Source organism: Ursus maritimus, unplaced genomic scaffold (assembly GCF_017311325.1).
Source record: "Ursus maritimus isolate PB19 unplaced genomic scaffold, ASM1731132v1 scaffold_30, whole genome shotgun sequence".
NCBI lineage: Eukaryota > Metazoa > Chordata > Mammalia > Carnivora > Ursidae > Ursus > Ursus maritimus.
In genome coordinates this window covers 30438467-30461986 of record NW_024425564.1, presented here as the reverse complement: position 1 = coordinate 30461986, position 23520 = coordinate 30438467, and the positions used below count along the sequence as shown (strand labels likewise).

Sequence of the window (23520 nt, the reverse complement as noted above, 5' to 3'; positions counted from 1 at the left end):
CACAGTTAAAGAGGCCTCCCGACTCAGTATTCAGGGACCGAAGGGACTCTGCCCCGTTTGTGGGGTGTCTGCAGACACTGTGTTTATTTTCTGGAGACGAATAGAAAGAAATGAAAAAGGACACAACATGCCAAAATTATCCACACTTTGGCATCCTCTCAGCCACAAGCTTTGAAAGGTGGGAAGCCCACACCAAGGAGAATACGAGATGAAAGGATCCTTACTTTTTGGACTATCTGGACTTCGCAGGGCGGCTCTTCCTTTGCCCTTGGGGGTTTTTAAGCCATCTGAGAGGTACTGATGACCGCTTTCTCCTAGCTCCAGCCTTCGCTTTGCCTGCAACGTGAAAGTACAACCGTTCGTCACTGGTCACGCGGGTGATCACAAGAAGCGGGGCTGCGTGGGACCCGGCCCTGCCAGACGTTGCGGGCTCGTGCCAGCTCCCAGTGCCTCTGCTTGGCCTCCCTCGGGACCCTGTCATGCCCTACGGCCAGGCACCGGCTCGGGGGCTGGGCTGGCACGGAAACTCTCCTCACCTGCAATGGATTACCCCGTCCAGGCTCAGATGGACACAGCCACCGGTCCTCCAGGAGGAGGCTCGGGGGCCACACTGCTTACTCCTTCACTGATTCGACATATGTGCCAGGCGTGAGGTGAGACAGTCAGACCCCAGCAGGCATCGTGGAACGTAAATTCGCTTGTCCCTTGCGACACTTGGCCGCCTACCTTCATCTCTGATCTGGGTTGGACCTCTTTCCTTGTGCTCCCCCTGAACACTCTGTGCTTATGTGTATTGTAACACTTATTGGACAGAAGAGCTATTTTACTTATCTGTTTCTCATTTCCTTTAAGGCAGGGACTGTTTCCCATTTATCTCTGTGTACCTAATGCTTGGCATAGAGCCTGGGTTTCTGTAGGTATTCAACCACTCTCTCTCTATATATATATTTATATTCAACGAAAGAGTGATTAAACAGTAACACAGCTAGTCAGACTGCAAATGGTCATTCATCAGAAGAACAAATATCGCAAATGCTCTATCTTAGGCTTCGACTAGTATTACTGTCTCCATTTTTGTCATCAAACCTGGCAAATGAGAAGTCTTTATCCAAATTTCTTCTTTTTGGGGGAGGGGAGGGGCAGAGGGAGAGAATCTAAAGCAGGTTCCACGCCCATCTCAGAGCCCAACTCGGGGCTCGATCTCACAGACCCCGAGATCGCGACCTGAGCTGACATCAAGAGTCGGGTGCTTAACCGACTGAGCCACCGAGGCGCTCCTTCATCCAAGTTTTGCATTTAATTTAAATTTTACTGAAAAAATATCCACTTAGTGTCTATGGACTGGCACTGGGGTTAGGGAACAAAGGTAAAGCAAGACAGGTAAGGGTGTCTGCCTCCGTAGCACGTGGGGTCCCAGAGAGGAGACAGATAACTAGGTAATTGTTGTGTGCTAACTAACTGTACGGTGGGATGGGTGTTCCGACAGAAGTGCTACCAACTGGACACCCCGCAGGGCCACGTGTCTTCAGGCTCATCGGTGGGCACAGTCTTCTAATGAGGAGATGCACAATTTCAAAGTAAACCCTCACGACACAGAAACAGAAGGAATAACTTATCGGCTGATGACAGATATTCAAGATACTCAGCTTCTCTATAGAAAGTTACCCGCGAATCTGGCTCTGTTCACCCCAGCAGCCCCTAGCCACACGTGGCTCATGGAAATCAACATGTGCTCGACGTATGACATACACACTGGGGGTTGGAAACTTAGCAGAGAAAAGGGTAAGGGAGCTCGGCAGTCCTTTTTATACAGATTACATGTTAAAACAATACCATTTTGGCTTTATAAACTATGATTAAATCAGATAGTATTACAATTATTATTTTACCTGTTTCCTTTTATACATATCTTTTTACCACGTGGCTTGCATTTGTGGCACACATGACCCTTCTGTTGGGCAACGCTGGGCTGAACTTCACTCTAAAGGCCTAGGAATGCCATTTGGCAAATTTCTTCACTTCATTTTCCCCTCCCAAATATTCTGTCAAATCCTTGTGTGAGCCTGTTGCTTTGGTTGGCCGGGCCAACCTTCCCTCTTCATGAGGCAAAAGCTCCCTAACTGTTTTTCGGGAGCACCCCTCCCTGGTGTCAGCCCAAGTGCGCTGTGCCCCTAGGTGACCCAGGCCTGTCCCATCTTTGTCGCCTATCTTCCCCCTCCCTCACAGTAGCTGCATATGATCAAAGTGGAGTGAACCAAGGCCAACCCCAGGGATTTTTCTGGAGCTACTGGAAAGAAGGGGTTGTGCCTTCCCAGGAAGGCTGACATGAGCCAGAAGCCATCCGAGAGTAGAGGGTCCACAGGGGCAAGTGGAAAAATGGAGAGAGAGGGTCTGAGGCCATCATTCAAAACCCTGAATCAGGTCAAATGCCGGGGGGCAACGGCTGGTCTTCGCCCCAGATTTCTCTGTTGCATTAGCATCTCCTTTTTGCTTAAAGCCCTTTGAATTAGGGAAATGGAAGTGTGGTGTTGCAAGTGACAGCTTGTGGAACGGGCTGAGTCAAGCTGAGCCTTGGTGCAATGGGGAGCTGGCAAGCCTCATTCAAGAGCGGCAGAGTGGGTGGGTCACTTTTGGGGGCCTTCAGGAAATTACTCGGATAGGCTTCATTTGAGGCTTACCTGAAGGTCCAGAGGGGAACAGCTTTACTATGGAGGCCTTTCCGCTCCATGGAAAGCAATCCAAGAGATACAGAGCTGTATTGCCTCCATGCAAAGGTCCCCGGATGGAAGCCAACTGGGAAAAGAGCTTTGGGACCTAGAACTCCTGGGCCCTTAAGTCAGGAAGTCTGTCTACTCCCACTGAACACTCACAATGAAGAACCACTCACTGGCCAGCTGCCTAGGGGCATTATTACTTTTCTCTTACCATCTGGGCAAGTGTTCCAAATTGCTTTGAGGCAAAGGCCTATGGAAGCAGTAAGCTGGAAGCTGGGGAAATTCCCAGAGATCTGTTGCTAAGAAACAGAGATCTAACTTCAAGGACCAGGACTAGGCAGGTTGTGTGACTTTGGATAGTTGATCCAATCTAAATACTGGATAGAAAATCTACGAAATCTTAAAGGCAATTCTCCTGCCAGAGAATCCTCAAGTCCAGAAAGCAAAGGTCTATGATAGTTCAGCCTCTCAGGGAATCAATCACCAAGCCAATATGTCTACACCAAGAAGAAATGAGCCGTGGAGGAAGGTCAGCCCCAGCAAATCCTCCCAGGGAGTAGAAATCGAGGCAGTCCTATCGGCTGCACAAATAGTCACATCCCCACCAAGTCTCCAAGTGCCTGGAATTTCTTCCTGTGCGGGAGACACGACGGGCTTTGGGAGGCCATCACTGTGTCACTTCCCCTCTCCCAATGGACGTTTCTGGGGGGCTATCCCGTGACATTCCTCTGTTGTGCAGTGGCAAGGACTGACCTGGACTTGAGAGGAACACACAGTACTCACTACTTGTCGCTCCCAGAGGGCACATGACTGGACTCTCTTTTGGGACAGGGCCGAACACTCTGGTCTCTGATGGAGCACATTACTCCAACGCTTACCTTAACAAAGGCAAGCACGCAGGCTTGGTTTAAAACACCGAAACACTAGATGGGAGGTTTTAAATAGTACAGGTGGTCTCTGCTTACACCATGGCAGATGGAACTCTCTCTCAGTCAGCTCCATTTTTGTTTGCTCTTAGTGTGACCATCTCCCTGAACTGTGACTTATTCTGTTTACAAAAAGACCTTCATATTACAGGGCCCTTTCCAGTAAAGCCAACTCCTCTACCCAGTGCTCAGCAGAAGGCCCAGCCATTTGGTCCTAAGCAAGCGTAAAGGCTGGGCAGGAGCGATGCTATGTGGACCACACTGCCATCTTCCGGAGGCGTTATCAAGGGCAGCTTTTCTTACAAAGGAACCATGTGTTAATTTTAGAGGTTCAGCCGAAACTAAGATGACGCGCTTCTGTAATGAAACAGTTGTACTGTTAAATTCCCGAAAATGTATATATGAAAATAATAGGAATAACTGTCAGGCAGCCAAGCAGTGGGCCGTGAGGGGGAACAGCCACAGTTGCTGGCTGCCTGGCCCCTATTTTTCCCTTTGGGGAAGAAACTTCTCCACAGTTCTTGGTTCAGGTGTTTTTCGCTTTTTTTTTTTTTTTGTCTCTAAGCCTGATAAGCAAAAAGCCTGACGTTGCTCAACAGCTTAGGCTGGCCCTGCCCATCACGGGTTCAAAGGAGAGGACTGTAATCTGGGCCCACCGAACACTGTATTCCAGTCCCTTGGCTCATGGGCCTATGACCAAGGCAAGAGAATCAGCCAGCGCTGGGACTTTGGTTAGAAACGGTGGGTTCTCTTCACTGGGAGTTACCAGTATCAGGTAAGCCGGGAGCAACCTGGGAAGTGAACCAGCACGGAAGGAAAGAGCTGGGGAGAGACTGAGGCCCAGGGCCTTCAAGGGAGGTGCTGGACAGAGCCACGCCCAAAGGCAGGTCTACCCAAGACTTCCATTTGTATGAACTAACAAATTCCCCAGCATTTGCAACCCGGTGTCCAGACAGAGCTAGCCTGCCAGCATCAGCGAGCACACAAGGAACGTCGGAGTATGTACGATGTCATGCACCACGTGATTGCTTTCTATTTCATTATGCTCTCTCGTTTTCACGACATCCCCAGGTTATTATTATTTCCTATTCTCTAGGAAAAGATGGAGGTTTAGAGCGCTTAGGTAACTTTTCCAAGATCCCACAGTCAATAAATATGCCTACTCCCAAGCCCATGCCTACTAATTGCTTTACAAAATGATTGTGAAAAACTGCCACGTAAGAATGTTTGAAAAATTTCATTAAACTGGTGCCATCTTACTCTATGATAAATGCAGCGTTTTACTTGATTCATAATTTTCACGAACTTTCCTTTACACAGTAAACGTACATGGAAGTTCACATCGCACAAATGCGCGTATGAGGAAAGCAAATCTTTCTCCCGCTCCGGATCCCTTTCCCCTTCCTCAAGGGCAAGACTGTGAAGTTCCTTTGACAACCTTTTATTTTTTAAATATTTTATTTATTTGAAAGAGAGAGAGAGTGCACACACGGGTGGGGGCGGGGGCGCAGAGGGAAAGGGTGAAGCAGACTCCCCACTGGGCAGGGAGCCTGATGTGAGGCTTGATCCCACAACCCTGACATCACGACCTGAACTGAAATCAAGAGTCAGACACTCAACCAACTGAGCCACCCAGCCACCCTTTTAGACAGACTATGGAAATACAAGTATGTATACAGGTATATACCACTGCAACCTATAAAAAGTACACAAATGATAGCAAACCACACATTACTCTATTAACACATCTCCAAGTTTGACCTGTCAGTACACAGAATGACTTTATTTTTCACAGCTACAGAATACTGGATTAATTAAGACACCATGATTTGTTTACTTAAGCAAACACCTACTCATGGACATTCAACACTCTTCTAGAAACGACTACATTTTCCCAACAAGCATTCATGATGGCACTTTGGGGTAGATACTACTATATCCACCTTGCACTGAGGCAAGGTAAGAAGGTAAGAATTTACTTCGTCTTGGTTAATAAGTCAAAGACACAAGGATTTGAGCCCATGTCCCTGAACTGATGGAAATGTCCCTCCTCTGTTGCCATAGCAACTTCTGGGGCACCACGGCATCATCTTGCCATCATAACTTATGTCTATGTTCCAGGTTTCCACACTGGACCATGAGCTCAGGTCTTAAGTAGCCTTGCACTTGGCATGCATTCAGTCGAATTTATTTATTTATTTTGAATGAACCAAGGAATAAATTCCCAAAGTCTCTTGGCAGGTAAATCACAAAGCTCCAACATTACCCACCTGTAGGGCCAGCATGTATGTTGTAATGCATGTGTATATACACACATGTATGTGTGTATACACATAAACATATGCTGGAGATTAATCCCTACATATTTGGAAAGGTTTTCAAGAAATACAAAGGGGAAAAATTAAAGTTGCACAAGGATACATATAATGTGATTTTATAAGGCTAAAACTATAAAAACTATAAAATATAGACTTCGCTATAAAAATTTCCAAGTATCCAGAGAGAAAGAAAGTCTGGAAAGATCCACATCAAATGTTAATGGAGGTTATCTCTGAGAAATAAAATTAAATACAGGGTAATGATTTCATGTTTATAGTTCTATAATATTTGATTGTATTTTACAAAGCCATGTGTAAATATTAAAGTTATACCTTCTGAACTAGCAATTCAACTCTTTGGAGTATATTCAGAGAACATTTATGTTGTTTCCAGAGTTTGCCTATTAAGAACGGCACAGCTAGTGTCTTGAATATTTTTATATTTTTCCACATATGTCCAACATAAATAAATGCCCAATTTCAGGAGAAAAATTTAGTAAGTTATTGTACGTTTATATAATGGAATGTTATGCAATTAATAATGACGTACGTCTATATATGTAAGTTTAAAAGAAAAGTAGGTGTGAGTAGTAAAATTTTATTTTTGTGGGGAAATTATATGCATAGAAAGAAAGGATATCTAAGGATATACACCAAATAGTTTAAGAATATTAATCTTTGGGTGGTAGGATTACAGTGATTTTATTTTCTTCTTTCTAAATCATTTAAAAGTGAGCACGGGTTACTTGCATTACAAGACAAAAATCACTTCCATTTGCCATTTGAGGTTAGACAAAAGAAAGCTGCTGGCTTGTTTTTTAGGCTGCTGAAAATCTTATGTACCATTCAGTAGGTATGGGTATGAGTTCCCAGCAGAAATGGGATGGATACACTACCAGAAAGGCATCCCAGGCTCATGATGGGGAGGGAAGTGGTGTCCTTATCTACCATGTGACTGAACCACAGGAAAAAATTAAATCAAGAAAAAGGCATGGCCTGCTGTAGTTCACAAACTGAGCCCTAAAATAAGCTCCCTTTACCCCAGTTCATAAGAGATCCAGCCAAGGGAAAGAACAGGATCTAGGATACATTGTGTCTCCCGGCTAAAGGTGAGATGGCATTCTGAATAGAGGAAGAGAAACAGAAGACGGAAATTAGATAAGAAGAATGAGGGCCAGGGTAGGTTCATTAGTGAAATAACTGGAGACACTCTCCAGTTCCAGACTCGCCCTCGGATACTGGCCCTTAGGCTAGGGCAGGAGGATTTTAAGAAAGGAATACCTAGCTTCCAGTTAGGACTGCATAGTAACTCAATCTGACTAACCATTTTTACATCCATTCGAGTATTTATGAAGTGCCTGCTGTGTACCAAGCCTCGCACAGGCAGATAATTGATTATAAAGGCGACACGGTGGTCCCTGGTATAAAAGAAGCTACGGGCAAACCAATAATGGAAAATGCACGATGAAACCAGCAAGGAGCCCATGGCTGGGGGCAGGCAGGGGGGCTGGATGGAGAAGAGGGTGGAGGTCGGGAGAGGGTGGTTAGAGGGGGCGGAGCTTGAACCATGTCCTGGAAGGCAACGGCTCTGTCCAGCACAGAAGGGAGTGGGAGTCGGGGTCCAAGCATGCGCAGAAGCGCAGAGACGTGGAAGGGCCGTGGTTCAGGGGTGCTGGTGGGAAGCGAGAGGGCCTGGGCGCAGAAGGAGCTGCATCCTTGGTCCCTTCCATGCCGTGTGGTTATTGAACCACACTCCGTGTCCCCTTTTCCTTGAGATGAGGTTACCCAGGATGACGAGCTCAAAGGTCGTCCTGTCTGTCTGGCTTTCCTCAGCCAGGGGCACGTTCAGAATCGAACGAGAGCAGGGTCTCTGTGAGCTATTAGGTGAGAAGCCTAATCAGAAACCGAATTCTCTCCGAGACCTGATGAGCCGAAGGGCATGCAGAAGGCCCCGACGGATGCAGGTGCACACGGGCGGAGCAAGTGTGCATTTTACTTCCGTGAGGATCGCCCCTTCAGTCCTGCATCCCAAGCGTCTCTCTTCCCCACGCCTCCCGGCCCCAGCGAATCCCCCACCACTGGGTACCTAGGACGGCCCCCAAACTCGGCCATTTTTCTTTTCATTTTTAAACTACGGACCCAGGGTATCTTAACTTCACTATGGCTTATGTTTGTGGACTGCTTTGGGACTCCCAACCACGCACATATGAAGGCTTCCAAAGGAAAAGAAAGCCTAACTTTGGAATGGAAGCCATTTACTTATAAACTGGTGACTGCATCCCTTTCTATAGACATTTGTTTTGTTTTTAATAGCTTGAGACAGGGTGCCTGGCTGGCTCAGTTGCTAGAGCATGGGACTTATGATCTCAGGGTGGTGAGTTCAAGCCCCATGCTGAGCGTGGAGCCTACTAATAAAGAAAAAGAATAATTTAAGACAATATAAAAGAAAATCAATATACATGATTTTTAAAAATCCACTTAGCTCAGGCAGCTTCTAATGGCTACCTCCCCAGGGGAATCAATTTTACTCTTTCTCCTGGTGGTCACCTCTGCATCTCTAAGGAATAAGCTTGTATAGCTACTTCGGGACAAAAATGTCCAGCACCCAAAGAGGACTATCATCCAACCTAAGATGACCTCACCTGTTTACATCCGGCAGATCTTCTCCATCATATCAGGTATGCTATCAAAGCCCCACTTTTTCTCCCACCTGAAACTCTTGGACCTCCAGCTGTCTAGACTCGTGACAGTTCTGCAAGCCTGTTGCAAAGCTGCCATTCTTTGATCTTCCCACTCACTGTACCGTGTTGAAGCCCGAGGGGGACACCTATCACTTTATTTGGCTGCCCAGCCTCTGAACCTTTCCTCCTACGGTTAGGAAACTCCCTACTTTATCAGTCTTGGTGGAAGGCATAGTGGCCTTTCTACCGCAGACCCTAAGCACGCCGCACGCTCTTTCCTAGCTTTGCCAGAACGCTGCCTGCGTGGCCTGGGCAGACACACCCGCCCTGGACCTGGAGCGTGGACTCTGGAGTTGCTCTGGCAAAGCAGCAGGATGGTTGGTGATGGCTGCTGGAGCCACGAGAAATCACTAGTGTTGCTAGACTCGTTCCGTGGCTCGACATTTGGGCTGTGGTTCTGCCTACGGATCCTTCCTCGTTCCTGCCTGTTCTCCAAGCCTGGTTCTCTGTATCTTCAATACACTCCCATAAACGCCTTGTCTGCTTAAGTCAGCCAGTGCTGTTAACCCATGGCTTCCCCGGAACACACCCAAACAGCAGTATGGAAGAGAAAACCCGAGTCCTCGTGTATCTGAAATGTGTGTTTCACCCTCACACTCGCTGAACCCGGAGGCCACCGTTGTAGTGGTTTTTAAACCCAGAGTTGATGATGAGAAACCTGCAGCCACCGATTCTCATTTGTCTGAAGCTATTGGGCTTCTAACCTCTCTGCAAACCTCCCAGCCTGTCTCACATTTATTGTGAAATTTCCTAACGTCTCTTCAGGTGCACATCATTTCTCACTCACTGCGTGAGGGACTCCCGGGCTCCTACAACCCACCTGCGTGGCCTTCAGCTACGAGAAGGATTTATGTTGTAGATCATCCCCCCCCCACTTCCTGTCATTTCCCTGGGATTCCCAGAGTGATCCTCTAAAGCTCTTATTTTCTATTTTCCATTTCTTTGCCTTTTGTTCTACTTAGTTATTCTTACATCAAATTTCGCTTCCATTCACTAAATTTTTTTTTTTAAGTTTGGGCAACTAGATTTTTAATATCCAAGAGCATTTGTTTCACTTTTGCTTTCTGCTCAATCTATTTTTGTAGCATCTTGTTCTTCTTTTATGAATAGGAGAGTCTCTCCCTTCGCCACTCACTATTTCAAGTTTTCTTGCTTCCCGTTTAATCTATTGTCTCCACTGCCTTCTTTTCCTACTTAAAGAAAAAGGAAATCTTGGCCCCATTCTGTAATTGCTGTGGTCTTTTTTCAAATGTCTAGTCCCTATTTAAGAATAAAGCAACCCAGTGATACCTGGGGGAGGTATGACTCAGATAGAGGTGATACCCTTAAATGCCAAAATGGAGCTAATCCATTTATTTTCAGATTTCTCAAAACCGATCCGGCTGAGGAAAAGACTCCCAAATTCTGCATAAAGTCCTTCCTGCGAATTCCCTTTCTTACTTTGGTTTTGTCACACCTGAGCTTCTCCAAGGCAAACCAATGCTCTCTCTGCCCTAGCTTCCTCTATTATTATTATTTTTTTTTTTTTGAGATTTTACTTATTTATTTGACAGAGTGAGAGAGAGAGAGAGAGAGAGCAAGCACGCACACGCAGGGGGAGCAGCAGGCAGAGGGAGAAGCAGACTTCCCGCTGAGCAAGGAGTCCGACGCCAGACTCGATCCCAGCACCCTGGGATCATGACCTGAGCCGAAGGCAGATGCCCCCCTCTGTTCTACTTTACTGACTTCTACTCCTCTATCCTTTCTCTGTGTTCCAGAAATCTGCTGAGTAATCTTGTCCACTAAAAGCCCCACTCTAATTTTCAATGATTTTAACTGTTTAGTATTATTTTCATCAGGCTTCCAAGGAAAGGAGATACCTCTGACAATGTGCCTTTCTGAAGCAGAAGTGTCTATGTATTTAATTCTCCTTTATCAGCAGGTGACACCGACCACTTACCATATGTAAGGCACCCAGCTAGGCTCTCCCATGATAAAGGCAGTGGCTCCTTTTGCAGGAAAGAGCCGCTGAAGCCCGGATATCCTTCCTACTTAAGTCTCCATCCCAATAACTGAATACGGATTGTAAAAAAGCAAAATATCCGAGAACCTTTCACAGATTACTTCTGTATCTATCCCAAATGAAAAGTAAATGAATAAAAGGCTTAAGAGAAGGGCCTGATTAATAAATCAGATTTAATGTTATGCAAATGAAGTGAAAATTAAGTAATATTTTTAATAATAAGAAATACTGTGATGACCTTTTCTATCATAACCATCGTGGTGTCTCAAACAGAGAGGGCAAAAGGTTTTTAATCCCCCACACAATGCTCAAGCTTTATTATTCCCTCTGAAGTCTACACTTCACATGCTTTTGCAGGAAAGTAAACATGGAAAACTGTCCAATTAAACCACTAACTGAAAAAAGAGTTTTAAATTCAGTCATATTACCCAATTCATAATGTGTTTTTAAGTTATTGCTAACCCTAAGTATGTAGTTATTGCCCATAAAACAGAATTTAAGGGATTCTTCTCTTCTGACAGCTGAATTTCCAGTTTGGAGGTTGGCAAAGAGAATTTAAACTAGATTTAGTGATGGGCACTTATGAAGCATGGGCTCTGAGGCTCAGATGTCTCCCCGCAACGGCGTATTTGAATCTCCCACTGGAGTACTATTCCATTGATCTCGACTTTCCTTCCCAACTCCTGGTTTTTGGTCTTACGATTTTACCTCACCTCAACACCAATGGAATAAACCAGGAGTTGACATTTTCTGTCTAAGGCCAGGTAGTAAATATTTTAGACCTTGTGGGACCTGTTGTAGTTCCCTTCACTGTTCAAAGTAGCCATAATTCGTAAATAAATGGGCTTCCTTGTATTCCGAGAAAACTTATTTACAAAATAAGCCAGGGGCCAGATTTGGCCCACGGGCCACAGTTTGTGGACTCATGGGATAAAGCATTATCCTCCTACAAGTTGATTTATGTTTTTATTAAAGGATATCTATATTGCTCACACCAAATACTGAAATTTTATGAAGAAAGCCAATCATCTTTTTGGGTAATGGACTTCTGTCTCTGTCATGCTTTGTGTTATATGTGAGGCCTTCAAAGAAGTACTAACAATAACAAGCCAATCTGAGCTATCCGTTTGAACAGCCGAACCCCATCCCTTCCACAGAACACAATGATCATTAAACACATGAAGATGCTTTTTATGTCCTCAAACTTTACAGCTAAAGAGATAATTTATAGGCGCAATGAAGAGCTATAAACAAATTCTTACTATGGGTTTGACAGATCAATTTTCGAGAATATTAATTTAATTGCTTCATGACTTGTATCAAAAAAATCTTCTCTCAGCACACTTTCTCCCATTGAGTGATTGTGGAAACATTAGAGTAACTGTTCTGAATCTCAACCAGACTTCAGAATGAAGTCGCCAAAGCGGCTTGCAGCACAGTGCGAGCACCTTAAACCTCAGAAAAAGAGCAGTGGGTTAATGATTACTGTGGCTCCAAAAGACAGGGCACTTGGTCCTGGGGGACACGGTTTCACAAACTGCCCCCGGTACAGGAGCATGACTAGTGGACTCCACGAGGTAAGAGCACTTTTGAAAGATGTTTTGAACCAAAGAACTAATTGAGGAACTTCCGCTTAACATAGGAAGGGGTTACTCTAAGAGATACAAAGAATGGAAAGCGGACATCGGTAGTCCTGCATCACGTCAGGAACATCCAATACTTGTACAACGGACTTGAAGACCAAAGCGTGCGACTTCCCCACACACTCCACTTTCATTTGGTGGCAAACTTAATTCCTGTCTCTGAGAGTTGGGGAGTTTCTGGGTTGTAACACAGTAAGGAGGAACCCGGGTTGAGGCCAGTAAACTCCCTGAGTGGGGGAAAATGGAGTGGAGAGTCCAGGGAGGTCAAAGTAGCTAGAATTTGGATAGAGCCCTGAAAGGAGAGAACTGGTCAGACAGAGAATCTTGGAAATCTGTGGAAGGTCCCTATGGAGAATCCAGCAGAATACAGTGGATGTGTGTGAGGAAACTAGCCAAGGCCAGGAAAAACACCTGAAACAAATAATAAAGACAGCGTGCCTAGAGTTCCCATGGGGCCTAGAATTATAAAACTGTAGGCACACTGTTCCTACAATTGTTTCTAGCAGACAGACTGGGGGAAAGAAAAATGCCAAAAAACGAAACCAAAACAAAAAGCAGCCTCATAACTCAGAGGCACAGGTAGAGGACTGAAGCGTGTTGCTACATTGGCGAGGCAAAATTAGCCCTACAATGAAGACTGCTCTGGTCCCATCCTACAAAGCAGGAACTGAAAGATCAAGCTATTTCTAAGAAACCTAATGGCATCTCAGCACAAAACTGAAGAATCTTTACCCAAATACAAAAATGTCCAGCACCCAATAATGACTATCATTCAACCAAAGATTACCTGGCTTCCAAGGAAGCATGAAAATATGACCCAGATTCAGGAGAATAATCAATCAGAATGATTGTGACCCAGAATGAACACAAATGGTAGACATAGTTGACAATGACATAGAAAAAAGTTAAAAGTTAATGTGACTGTATTCCATATATTCAAAATATATATTGAATATATTCCATATATTCAAAATGTTAAGGGGAGAGATCAGTGATTTAAACCTACAGAGTCAACGAGCTCAATGAATCCCAAACACCAGAAAACACAGAGAAAACTGTAACAAGGCACATCGCAATCAAACTGCTCATAATCAGTAATAAAGAGAAAAATCTCAAAAGCTCGTGGGGGTGAGTGGGGGAATAGGTTACAAAAAAAACCCCACCAAAAACGAGAATTCTCATTTGTAGCAATGTAGCCAGAAGGCAATGGAGCAGCAACATTTCAATAGTGAAGGAAAATAAAGCGTCAAGCTAGAATTCCATACTCAGCAAACTTACCTTTCGAAATCCAAAGGCAAATAGAGACTTTTCCAGTGATACAAAAGCTGAAGGATTTTTTTCTTCTTTTTAACCAGTGGATCCACGACAAAGGAAATGTTAAAGGAAGACCTTCAAGCAGAAGGAAACGATACCAGCTGGAAATATGGAACTACACAAGGAAATTAAGAATGTCAAAAATGGTAACTACATGGTAAATGTGTGGCTTCTTCTCCCCTTATACTTAAATCTCTGTAAAAGACAACGGACTGTCGAAACAAAAATAGTCAATTATATTGCGGAAGTGATAACATACGGGTAAGTAAAATACAGGACAATACTAGCATAAAGGCCAGAAGGGGAGAAACGGAACTACAGCATCCTAAGTTAAGTGGTATAATCTTAAGCATACCTAAGGAATGAGTAGGGGTGAGTACAAAGAGCCAAGAATAACCAAGACAATTTTGAAGAAATAAGAACAAGGTAGAGAGACTTGCCCTACTGGATATCCAGACTTGTATTGTAAAACTAGTCATTACTGAAATGTGTACTGGCTCAGGGAGAGGCAAACAGACCAAGAGAATAGAATGGAAAACCCAGAAACAATTCCACACATACATGGAAAGGTCATGTATTGCAAATGAGGCACTGCAGACTGCTGGAAAGGATGACTACTTTTTGTTTATGTCTTTTTTTTTTTTTTAAGATTGTATTTATTTATTTGAGAGAGAGAGAGAAAGAAAGACAGAGAACACAGAAGGAGAGTGACAGGGAGAAGTAGACTCCTGCTGAACAGGGAGCCCAACGTGGGACTCAATCCCAGGACTCTGGGATCATGACCTGAGCTGAAGGCACAGGCTTATCCGACTGAGCCACCCGTCCCAACGTCTTTGTTTTTTTACTGCAGTATACTTGACACATTCCACAACATTAGTCAGGTGTACAACATAGTGACTTAACAACTCTTGATGTTCTTCTATGCTCACCACAAGTGCAGCTATCAAAGAATGACTATTTAACAAATGGTGCCAGGATGACTACTGATCCGAGAAGTAAATAAAACTGGATCCCTACCTCAAACCACACACGAAATTCAACCGCAGGTCTAAATGAAGGGACTCAACTTTACAGCTATGAGAAGAAACAAAGGAAATACCTGGCTTCAGTTTTTTAAGAAAGAAACGCACAAATTGTACATGTGAAAAACCACATTAAAATTAACTCTTGTCATCGAAAGGCCACAATAAAGTAAAGCCACTGGTTAGGAGAAGATACATGCGACACACATAACCTCCTAAGAATTATTATCCAAAAAAGATAAAAGAATCAGTAGAAACTGGAAAGAAAAGGGAATGCAACTCAAGAGAAAAATAGATAAAAGACAGGAACAGGCAATTCCCAGAAGAGGATACCAAATGGTCGAAATATTAGAACACGTAATTAGGGAAATGTCAATTAAATAGAAGGAATCTTGGGCGCCCGGGTGGCTCAGTTGGTTAAGCATTTGCCTTCGGCTCAGGCCATGATCCCAGGGTCCTGGGATCGAGTCCCACAATGGGCTCTCTGCTCAGTGGGGAGTCTGCTTCTCCCTCTTCCCCTCCCCCCTGCTTGTGATCTCTCTCTCTCTCTCAAATAAATGAATAAAATCTTAAAAAAAAAAATAAAAATGATCTTTTCATCCTCATCAGACTGGCAAAAACTGTGAAGTCTGAAAATACCAGGTATTGCAAACGCGCAAAATTGTCATACCTTCCTAGCGGGTGGGGTTTGGGGGCTGTAAATCCTCTGGACAAAAGTTTTATTCATACTTAGTGAAAACCATCAACTGCTCAGTATGCACCGTAAACTCTTGCACACATGCCAAGGAGGCACGAACAAGAATTCGTACCAGGCTGTAGTTACCAACATGGATAAATCACACCAATTCTGAGTAACAACAAAAACACCACCACAGAATGGACATGGTATCCTTACATAAAATGTGAAAACACTGAAAACCTTATTAAATAGCATTAGGGTATGACATATGTAGTATGAGTATACACACCTAAGACATAGGTAGAAAAGTATGAGAAACACACAAAATAGAGAGGAAAAAGAGAAAAAGCCATTGGGGAGGGAAACAAGAATCTTCAACTGCATTGCTGATGTCATCTCATGGTGCTTTCTCTCTACCTTTTGTATCTGAAATATTTCATAGTAGAATTAAAAAAATTTTAAACGAGTAGGAGTCAGCTGGCAAGGGAGAAGTATGGGTGTGTGACCAACCACCTGGAGGGTAATCTGGCAATATTATTAGTATTTTAATCATGCATGTCCTTTTGACCCCACAAGTGTACTTCTGGAAATCAATTTATCCACAGAAACACGACAAAAACATGCACAGGGCGGCATGTACAGGATGTTTGTTACAGCATTCTGTTTAACAGGGGGAAGTTAAAAAACCCCAAACCCCTAAATGCCCATTAGCAGGAGGATAGTTAAGTAAAGCACTCTGTATTATACACCCGCGTTGGAGCGCACCAGTAGCTGCACTATCCGATGGTGAGGTCCCTCTCTGGCTTTATCTAGCGAGAAAAAAAAAGCAAGTCAGAACAGCATCTGCAGTAGGATCTCTTATGGAAAAACAAAACCAGGGAAGGCCTAGAAGGAAGTCTGTCAGTGAGGAGGGAAGCGAAGGGTGGAGGAAGTCAGTGCCCTCTACTGATGGAGGGTGAGCAGGAATACATAGCTTGGGGCATCTTGTTGGCTCAGTCAGTTAAGCGTCTGCCTTTGGCTCAGGTCGTGATCCCAGAGTCCTGGGATCGAGCCCCACACTGGGCTCCCTGGTCAGTGGAGAGTCTGCTTCTCCCTCTCTCTCTGCCTGCCTGTCCCCCTGCTTGTGGCTTGTACACTCTCTGGTCAAATAAATAAATAAAACCTAAAAGAACCCTGAAAGTATCTCTGTCACTCATTTTAAGTTGGTGAAAATAGAATATCAACAAAGGGAGGGGCACCTGCGTGGCTCAGTCCATTAAGCGGCCGACTCTTGATTTTGGCTCAGGTCACGATCTGGGGGTGGTGAGATCAAGCCCCACATCATACTCTGTGCTCAGTGTGGAGTCTGCTTGAGAGTCTGCCTCTCCCTCTGCCCCTCTCCCCTGCTTGTGTGCTCTCTCTCTAAAATAAGTAATAAGCCTTAAAAAAAAAAAAGGATATAAACAAAGGGAACACATGTTGAAAACACATTAATTGCCTAGACACCAAAGAAATGATGAGCAATCCAAGGAACCAGAAGTTGAAGGTGGAGAGAGTGGGGGCCAGCGAGGCCATGAGAATTCTGAGACTGAGACTGAAAGGTGGGCTCCTGAGGGCCAGGGCATGGGGGGGGGGCTCACTAGGAATGGCAAAGGACAAAGTTCAGTGAAAGAATGAGTGGAGGGGAGGACAGGAAGGAAGGGAGGGATGGGGGTGGGAGCCTTCAGATTTTAGAATTCGTGGCTGTTTCTATAGTACCACTTCTGTACACTTCCCAATAATTCGATTAACTCCCAAGTTTTTAGGAAGGAAACTAAAATTGATCCAGTGCCTACTGTGTACTTTTGTATATGGTTGACCCTTGGACACAGGGGCTGGGGCACCGACCCCTCCACGCACAGCCAAAGATTCCATATAACTTCTGACTCCTCCAAAACTTCACTAACCACCTGCTGTTGACTGGACACCTTCGATACCATAAGTTGATTAATACACAGTTTGTGTATCATGTGTATTATACACTGTAGTCTGAAAATAAAGTTCCAGAAAAGAAAAAATCATAAGGAAGAGAAAATACATTTAAAAGTACCGTACTGTATTTATGGAAGAAAAATACGCCTATGAGTGGACCTGTACACGGTCAAGTGCAGATTATTTTAATTAAGGAAAAGTGGGTCCTCTAGCAAACCTTTAACTTGTTAAGATGAAAATTTCTTTGTATTTAAAAAGATCAGTGTATGGGTCCGAAGGGGATTAAAAGGTATAAACTTCCAGGTATAAAGTAAGTAAGTCCTGGGGATGAAAAGTTTTGATGAAAAAAAAAAAAGATTAATGTAAACATAGTGCCATCAGTCCTCAGATACACTGTTCAGAACCAATATTTAACATAGTCTGTCGGTAACAGGATTGCAGACTAGTCTCTTCGTCTAACAGTATGAGTGATAGTTGGCTTTCACAGCTGGTGGTCCTGGGATCAGTCCCCACAGATAATCCCTGTGGGTTCATTCCTCTCACTGGGGTGTTCCTAGCTAGACCACTGAAGAGCAAACAACAGGAAAATCTGACTTAGACCCCAATTCATAGGATCCTCAACATGGTATATAAAGGATTAGGGAACTCTGGAAGTGGGCAAATCACCCTATGACACTCAGAATGGGGTACGTGATGGGCCCTCCATTATCCTATTTGGGTTTTTTCCTCCAATAACTTCCAGAGAAGCATCCTGGAATTCTGTTTCCGGGAAAAGGAATATTAAAAAAGCACCAACCACACATAGAAGCAAATTTTGCCCCTTTGTCATGGCAGGGTTTTACCAACAGGCTGACAACCATTCCTGAGAAATTCCTAGAGTTTCAAGGATCGAATGGAATCCTGGGCAGGTGAGTAAAGTTATATTGAAAAGACGTGGATTGGCCCTAAGACGAGAATTTAACTTTCGTAAAAGTTTTGTAAAAACTATCACCAGGGAATAGAAATTTCCCTCCAAACAGGGCCACCCATGAGCTTTCTGAGGCTGAGGAAATGTCTAGGAGGAGGGTTTGGAGAGGAGCCAGACCAGGCTGGGAAGGTAGGCAGGGCTGTGGATGGGCTGCTGTGGCTTCAGGGAGTCCTGGGCTAGGAGGTACTGCTTCCGCTTGACCTAGGAGTTAAAGGTTCCTCAACTGGCAGAACTCAAAGATGGATCCTCTTGGTCTACACGGCAAAACAACACCACCATCAAACAGAAACATTACAACTCTTTGAAAGGAGTCACATTCATCCACTCGCATCCTGCAATTTTATGACTCCCCAGGTTCTGTTACACGAATCGGACATTAACTCCCCATTGGACTAGGCCAACATTCTGACAGAGATCAGGACTGGGAACCTCCGACTTACCCACTAAAGGTTCAGAACAAGGTCATGGTTTTTTCTACTTTAATGAGTCACAACCTTTGAGGCAGCAGAGAAGAAAAGTCAGACTAGAAAAGCCTACGACAGCGATTGCTACTGAATGTGTACGAAATCATGCTCATTTTCCAAATGCATGTAAGAAGATCCTGAAAACATACCAGGAATAAATGCTATGAAAAATGTAGGATGGGGGGCGCCTGGGTGGCACAGCGGTTAAGCGTCTGCCTTCGGCTCAGGGTGTGATCCCAGCGTTATGGGATCGAGCCCCACATCAGGCTCCTCCACTGAGAGCCTGCTTCTTCCTCTCCTACTCCCCCTGTTTGTGTTCCCTCTCTCACTGGCTGTCTCTATCTCTGTCGAATAAATAAATACAATCTTTAAAAAAAAAATGTAGGACGGAGTAGTGGTGGTACAACAGCTTTGAAGACACACAAACTGCGTAATAACGAATTAAATGAACATGTAGACAAAGATGTTCTTTAAATGAGTTTTGGAAAAAAAATGCTAGACTAGTGTTCTGTAGAAAAGGGATGATGATACTGCTAACCTTTATTAATAAAAAATTAGTAGCAGGGGCACCTGGGTGGCTCAGTTGGTTGAGTGTCTGATTCTTGGCTTCGGCTCGTGTCATGATCTCAGGGTCTAAGATCGAGCCCCACGTCGGGCTCTGTGCTCTGCAGGGAGTCTGCCTGAGATTCTCTCTCCCTCTCCCTCTGCTCCTCCCCCGACCCCCTGCTCATGCTCTCTCTCTCTCAAATGAATCTTTAAAAAAAAACCAGTAACAAACTGGAAAGTTTATGAAGGACCTGAGTCTAACAGCTCCATGATCACAGGAAAAGCAATGGTTGATCTGAAAAGGTCTTACGCTCACGTGGAGCCAGTGAGGCTCTGTCAGGGGACACGACTGAGTGGCAGGTCCAGCGAGGTGGCCACTCTGATGGCCTGCCTTCTTTTTTACAGGTGCATTTTTCCTTGCCTATTTTACCTCTTCTGCTCTCGCCTATATACTTCAGAATCATTCCAGGCATCAGATGTTACCTCAATTGGTATTTGTTCACTGGGTAACTAGAGAGAGAGAGCGAAGGATCTCAAAAAGTACTCCACTTGAACCTGACACCTTGGAAAACCATTTCTCCCTCATCTGTATTTACTTCCAGAGGTCGGCAAGGGGAGTGCGCCAAGGAGAAACTCTCTTCATCTCTGAAGCCCCACGTACCTCAGGTCCTCCCGCTGGCTCTCCACCTGGACAGCTCACGTGTGGGCAGAGGGAGTTGCCAAACCTGAAGTGCATCTCTTTCTTGATGAATGACCCCAAGTGAACCTCAAAGGACTCCACAGGAGGTCTTACTTGAAAATTCATCTAGAGTTTTCTATTGCCAGGGTTAACTATTTTGCAGTTAATCATTACGAATGCAAAATAAGTACATACTTACTAAAAAAAAAATGAATGCTTATCTGTGTGATAAGTAAAACTTCAAGATCTCTACAGATCATTTGATGTTTACTTGAGAACATTAGCTTTATAAAATAAAATTAAGCAATCCAAAAAAAAAACCTCAATAGTTTTATTAACCATATGATTAATAAATCTTGTAATTACCTTGGCACTTTCCTCAAGTAATGGACTGACAATCTTTTACAAAATTATTTATTTGTACTCGTACGCTGACTGTATTGCTTACTAAAATGTGCACACGTGTAGGCAGTGATTTCATAAAAATCAGCGAAGAAAAGAAGACTGTTTGAATTACTTTCCAATTTAGGAGAACGTTCTTTCTGACGATATTCTCAGAGCGGTTTAGAAAGGTGAGTAAAATAAACTATAGGAACAGATACATTAAAATGAGTGTTATTTCCATCATATTATGTAATTCTTTCTGTCAGTTTGCAAAATATAACTTAAAAAAAAAAACTTTTTTAAACTGTCAGGCTGTGGAGGGACGGCAAGATACCTTGACCAAGACACAGAGCCTTCCTGGGCCTTAGCTTCCCCACTGTACCAAGCGTACACGAGACTAGAAATATCCCTGAGTTTCGGGAAGCCTCACCCCCCAATAAAGTTTACCTCTTGTTCACGTGCGCTTACCATCTCTGAGCAAGATGCCCTGCCCCAGTATGTAGTGACCAGAACCTAGAAAGCGATAAATTCACCCGACATTTGTACTTGGTCAGTTACCAACATAAGGTAACGGAAATCTACTTCAAAAACCATCGCAGAATCCCAAGGAAAAATTTCATTGTCAAAGTCTCTTGATTTGTGACTCGTCTGTGGCCAAACACAGAAGCTCCTTCCCCAGCTCCGTCCACTGGTCATCGTCAAGTGTGGCCAAGGCACACCTCCTCCTGGATCCTTCCCTGAGCTCTTCCCTTGCCTTCCTGAGTCTGGTTCTAGAGTTGACTGGAGTTGTAAAAGGGATGAGAGACTCTCTTTTGGTCCCCACCCCTATGACCGCAGTGTTTATGACCAAATGGCACCCTTGTCAAAGCAGTTGGGACACCCTTGCCCCAGGGCCACAGCGGAAGAACGCTTACTTAATTACGAGCAGTGCCCTGTCTTCAGGGAAAGCAGGGTGTTCAGAGTTTTGTACTCCGTCCTCCTCTCCCTTTCCTGCGAACTAGGACTCACTATGAGGAAAGAATAGAATCACGGTCTGCTAGGAGGGGCTGTTGTTACCTGTTGCTGCGGACAAAACAGTATCTGAGAGCAAAAACGCGGGAAAAGGTCTACCAAGGACCGCAGCTTAGAGAGCAGAAGCTGCTGGGGGTCAAGTTTCCAAGAAAGGGTTTGAATCTATCTGCTTAATGCATCAGAGCAGAGCCAGCGGGACAGCCCGGTACTGACCACCCCCCCCCCCCCCCCGTCCCTTTCCTTGCAGCTAACAAAACCAGCAAGGCTATTATAATGAAATACAGAGGCTGCAGAGAGGAAAGCTTGCCTCAACTGGGGTTCTTCAGAAGATGAGAAAGTCTTCCAAAAAGGAGGTGATTTAAGTTTCAAGCCAGTTGCTATTTCAACTACAAAGGTCTCGTGCTGATTGCATTTGCTGTTTTCAGGACCGCTTTCTGGCACATGGTATCTGCTCCGTTAACAGTCCTTGTTGTTACAACCAAAATCACTTTAAGACAAGTGCACGAGTCCTGCTTCTTGAGCTGGGTGGAGTACACACAGGAATCAAGCAGGGAAAGTCTGAAGCCTGGGTCCCACCCTGGAGATCCTGGTTTAGGTACATGGGTGTGGTCTGGGTGGCAGGGTTTTTAAGAGCTACCCAGCTGATTCTAATGTCCAGCAGTTTCCAACCGCTGCTCCAAGCTGAACCCTATTGGCAGTTAGGCCCAGAAAGTACTGCTGTTTATGGCAAGTCTGCCTTCACCTGCCAAATATAAGCACAATTATGGTGTGGCCAACAGTCATCAGAGGCAAATAGGGATTCTGTTCAGATATCAAATTATTTTTAAAGGCAGAGGGGCAAAGGATGACAAGGAACAATGACGCTTTTGTAGAGGTAAGACAAGTCTTCAAGGCTACAAAACTTCCTAGCATATTATGGAAACCAGTTTTGCTGGTTTTTTATTATAGGACAAAGGGAATCACTGACCCAATAGCAGAATTTTGGATGTAAGACGTTCTAGTCCAAAGCACTAGGTGAGGTATCTTTGTGACTTCTGGAAAAACCCAGGGAAGTTTTCTACTCGAAGAATACCACGGTGGAAGAACAGACATTGTTTGATGCTGGTCGTTACATGTTTCCATATCAAGAAGATAAGGTCCCAACCCCAACCACCAGGAGGGCAGCATACAGGGCTGTAGGTCTCCATCAAGAGATGAAATGTAACTTGGAAGGCCATGGGTCTCAAGCCTGGGCCAGCTCGGAATCCCCTGGAGGGCTGGTTACACGCAGGTTGTCGGGTGCCACAGCCCGGGCTCTCTAGTCTGTAGGTGGAGGACGGAAATGTGCCTTTCTGACTAGTGCCCAGGGGACGCTAAGGCTGCCGGTCTGGGAACCACCCTTTGAGAAGCCTTGTTTTAAGGGCTCACAAGTGGTGAGATTCTTGAGTGGTATCAAGAAATGTTTCTGCCCTGCTTTAGGCTTTGTGATAAAGAGACAAATTACTTTGAGTGAAATGACAAATTGTCTTAGGTTCAATCTTGAGATGCCAGGAGGCAAAACTGTCTCATTCCCCTGGAGAGGAGCAGGTGGGTTCAGTTAACATCATTCATTCACTGGTGAGTAAACATCACCTTGCAGGAGGGAGTGGAAGGGATGCCTTAAGGACCTAAACATTCTTTCCAAAAAATGTTCACGCGTGCTTTGTTTCACAGGGGAATAGTGGCTATTTTTCATTTATAAATGTTTATTTTATAATATGGCATTTAAGGGGAGGCAAGGGTGGGCTTTTTAACTCAGGGGTTGGGAAAACTGACACATCTGGAAAAAAAATAATGTTGAATCATATTTTACAGAATAGAAGATAAACCTCAAATGGAGCAAATATTTAAATGTAAAAAAATACCCACAGAAATTTTGCAAAAAAAAAAAAAGGGGGTCAATTTCTCTATGTGTGTGTGGAGGGGCATAGCGAAGAGTGCTTTCTAACAGACTCCAAGTCTGGAAGCCATAAAAGAAAGAAACTGGAAAAACTCTGCTACATGAGAATCACTTGTCTGTATGGGGCACATAAAACCACAAATGACGAACTGGGAAGAGTATTTGGGGATCGTATCATGGACTTAGAGCTAATTAACCTCCCTATTATATAAAGAGCCCTATAGGTCAATAAGAAAAAGACC

The 23520-nt window shown here is 44.4% G+C and overlaps 1 protein-coding gene across 2 annotated transcripts in view; it reads right to left on the bottom strand.

Annotated features, from left to right (window-relative positions):
- Positions 1 to 23520, bottom strand: part of E2F3 (E2F transcription factor 3) — a 73474-nt gene that overhangs the window by 11724 nt on the left and 38230 nt on the right. For both annotated transcript variants that reach the window (XM_040645104.1, XM_040645105.1), the window contains exon 2: positions 225 to 336. In XM_040645104.1, the coding sequence (XP_040501038.1) occupies positions 225 to 336 (112 nt within the window). The remainder of the gene's footprint in view (positions 1 to 224; positions 337 to 23520) is intronic.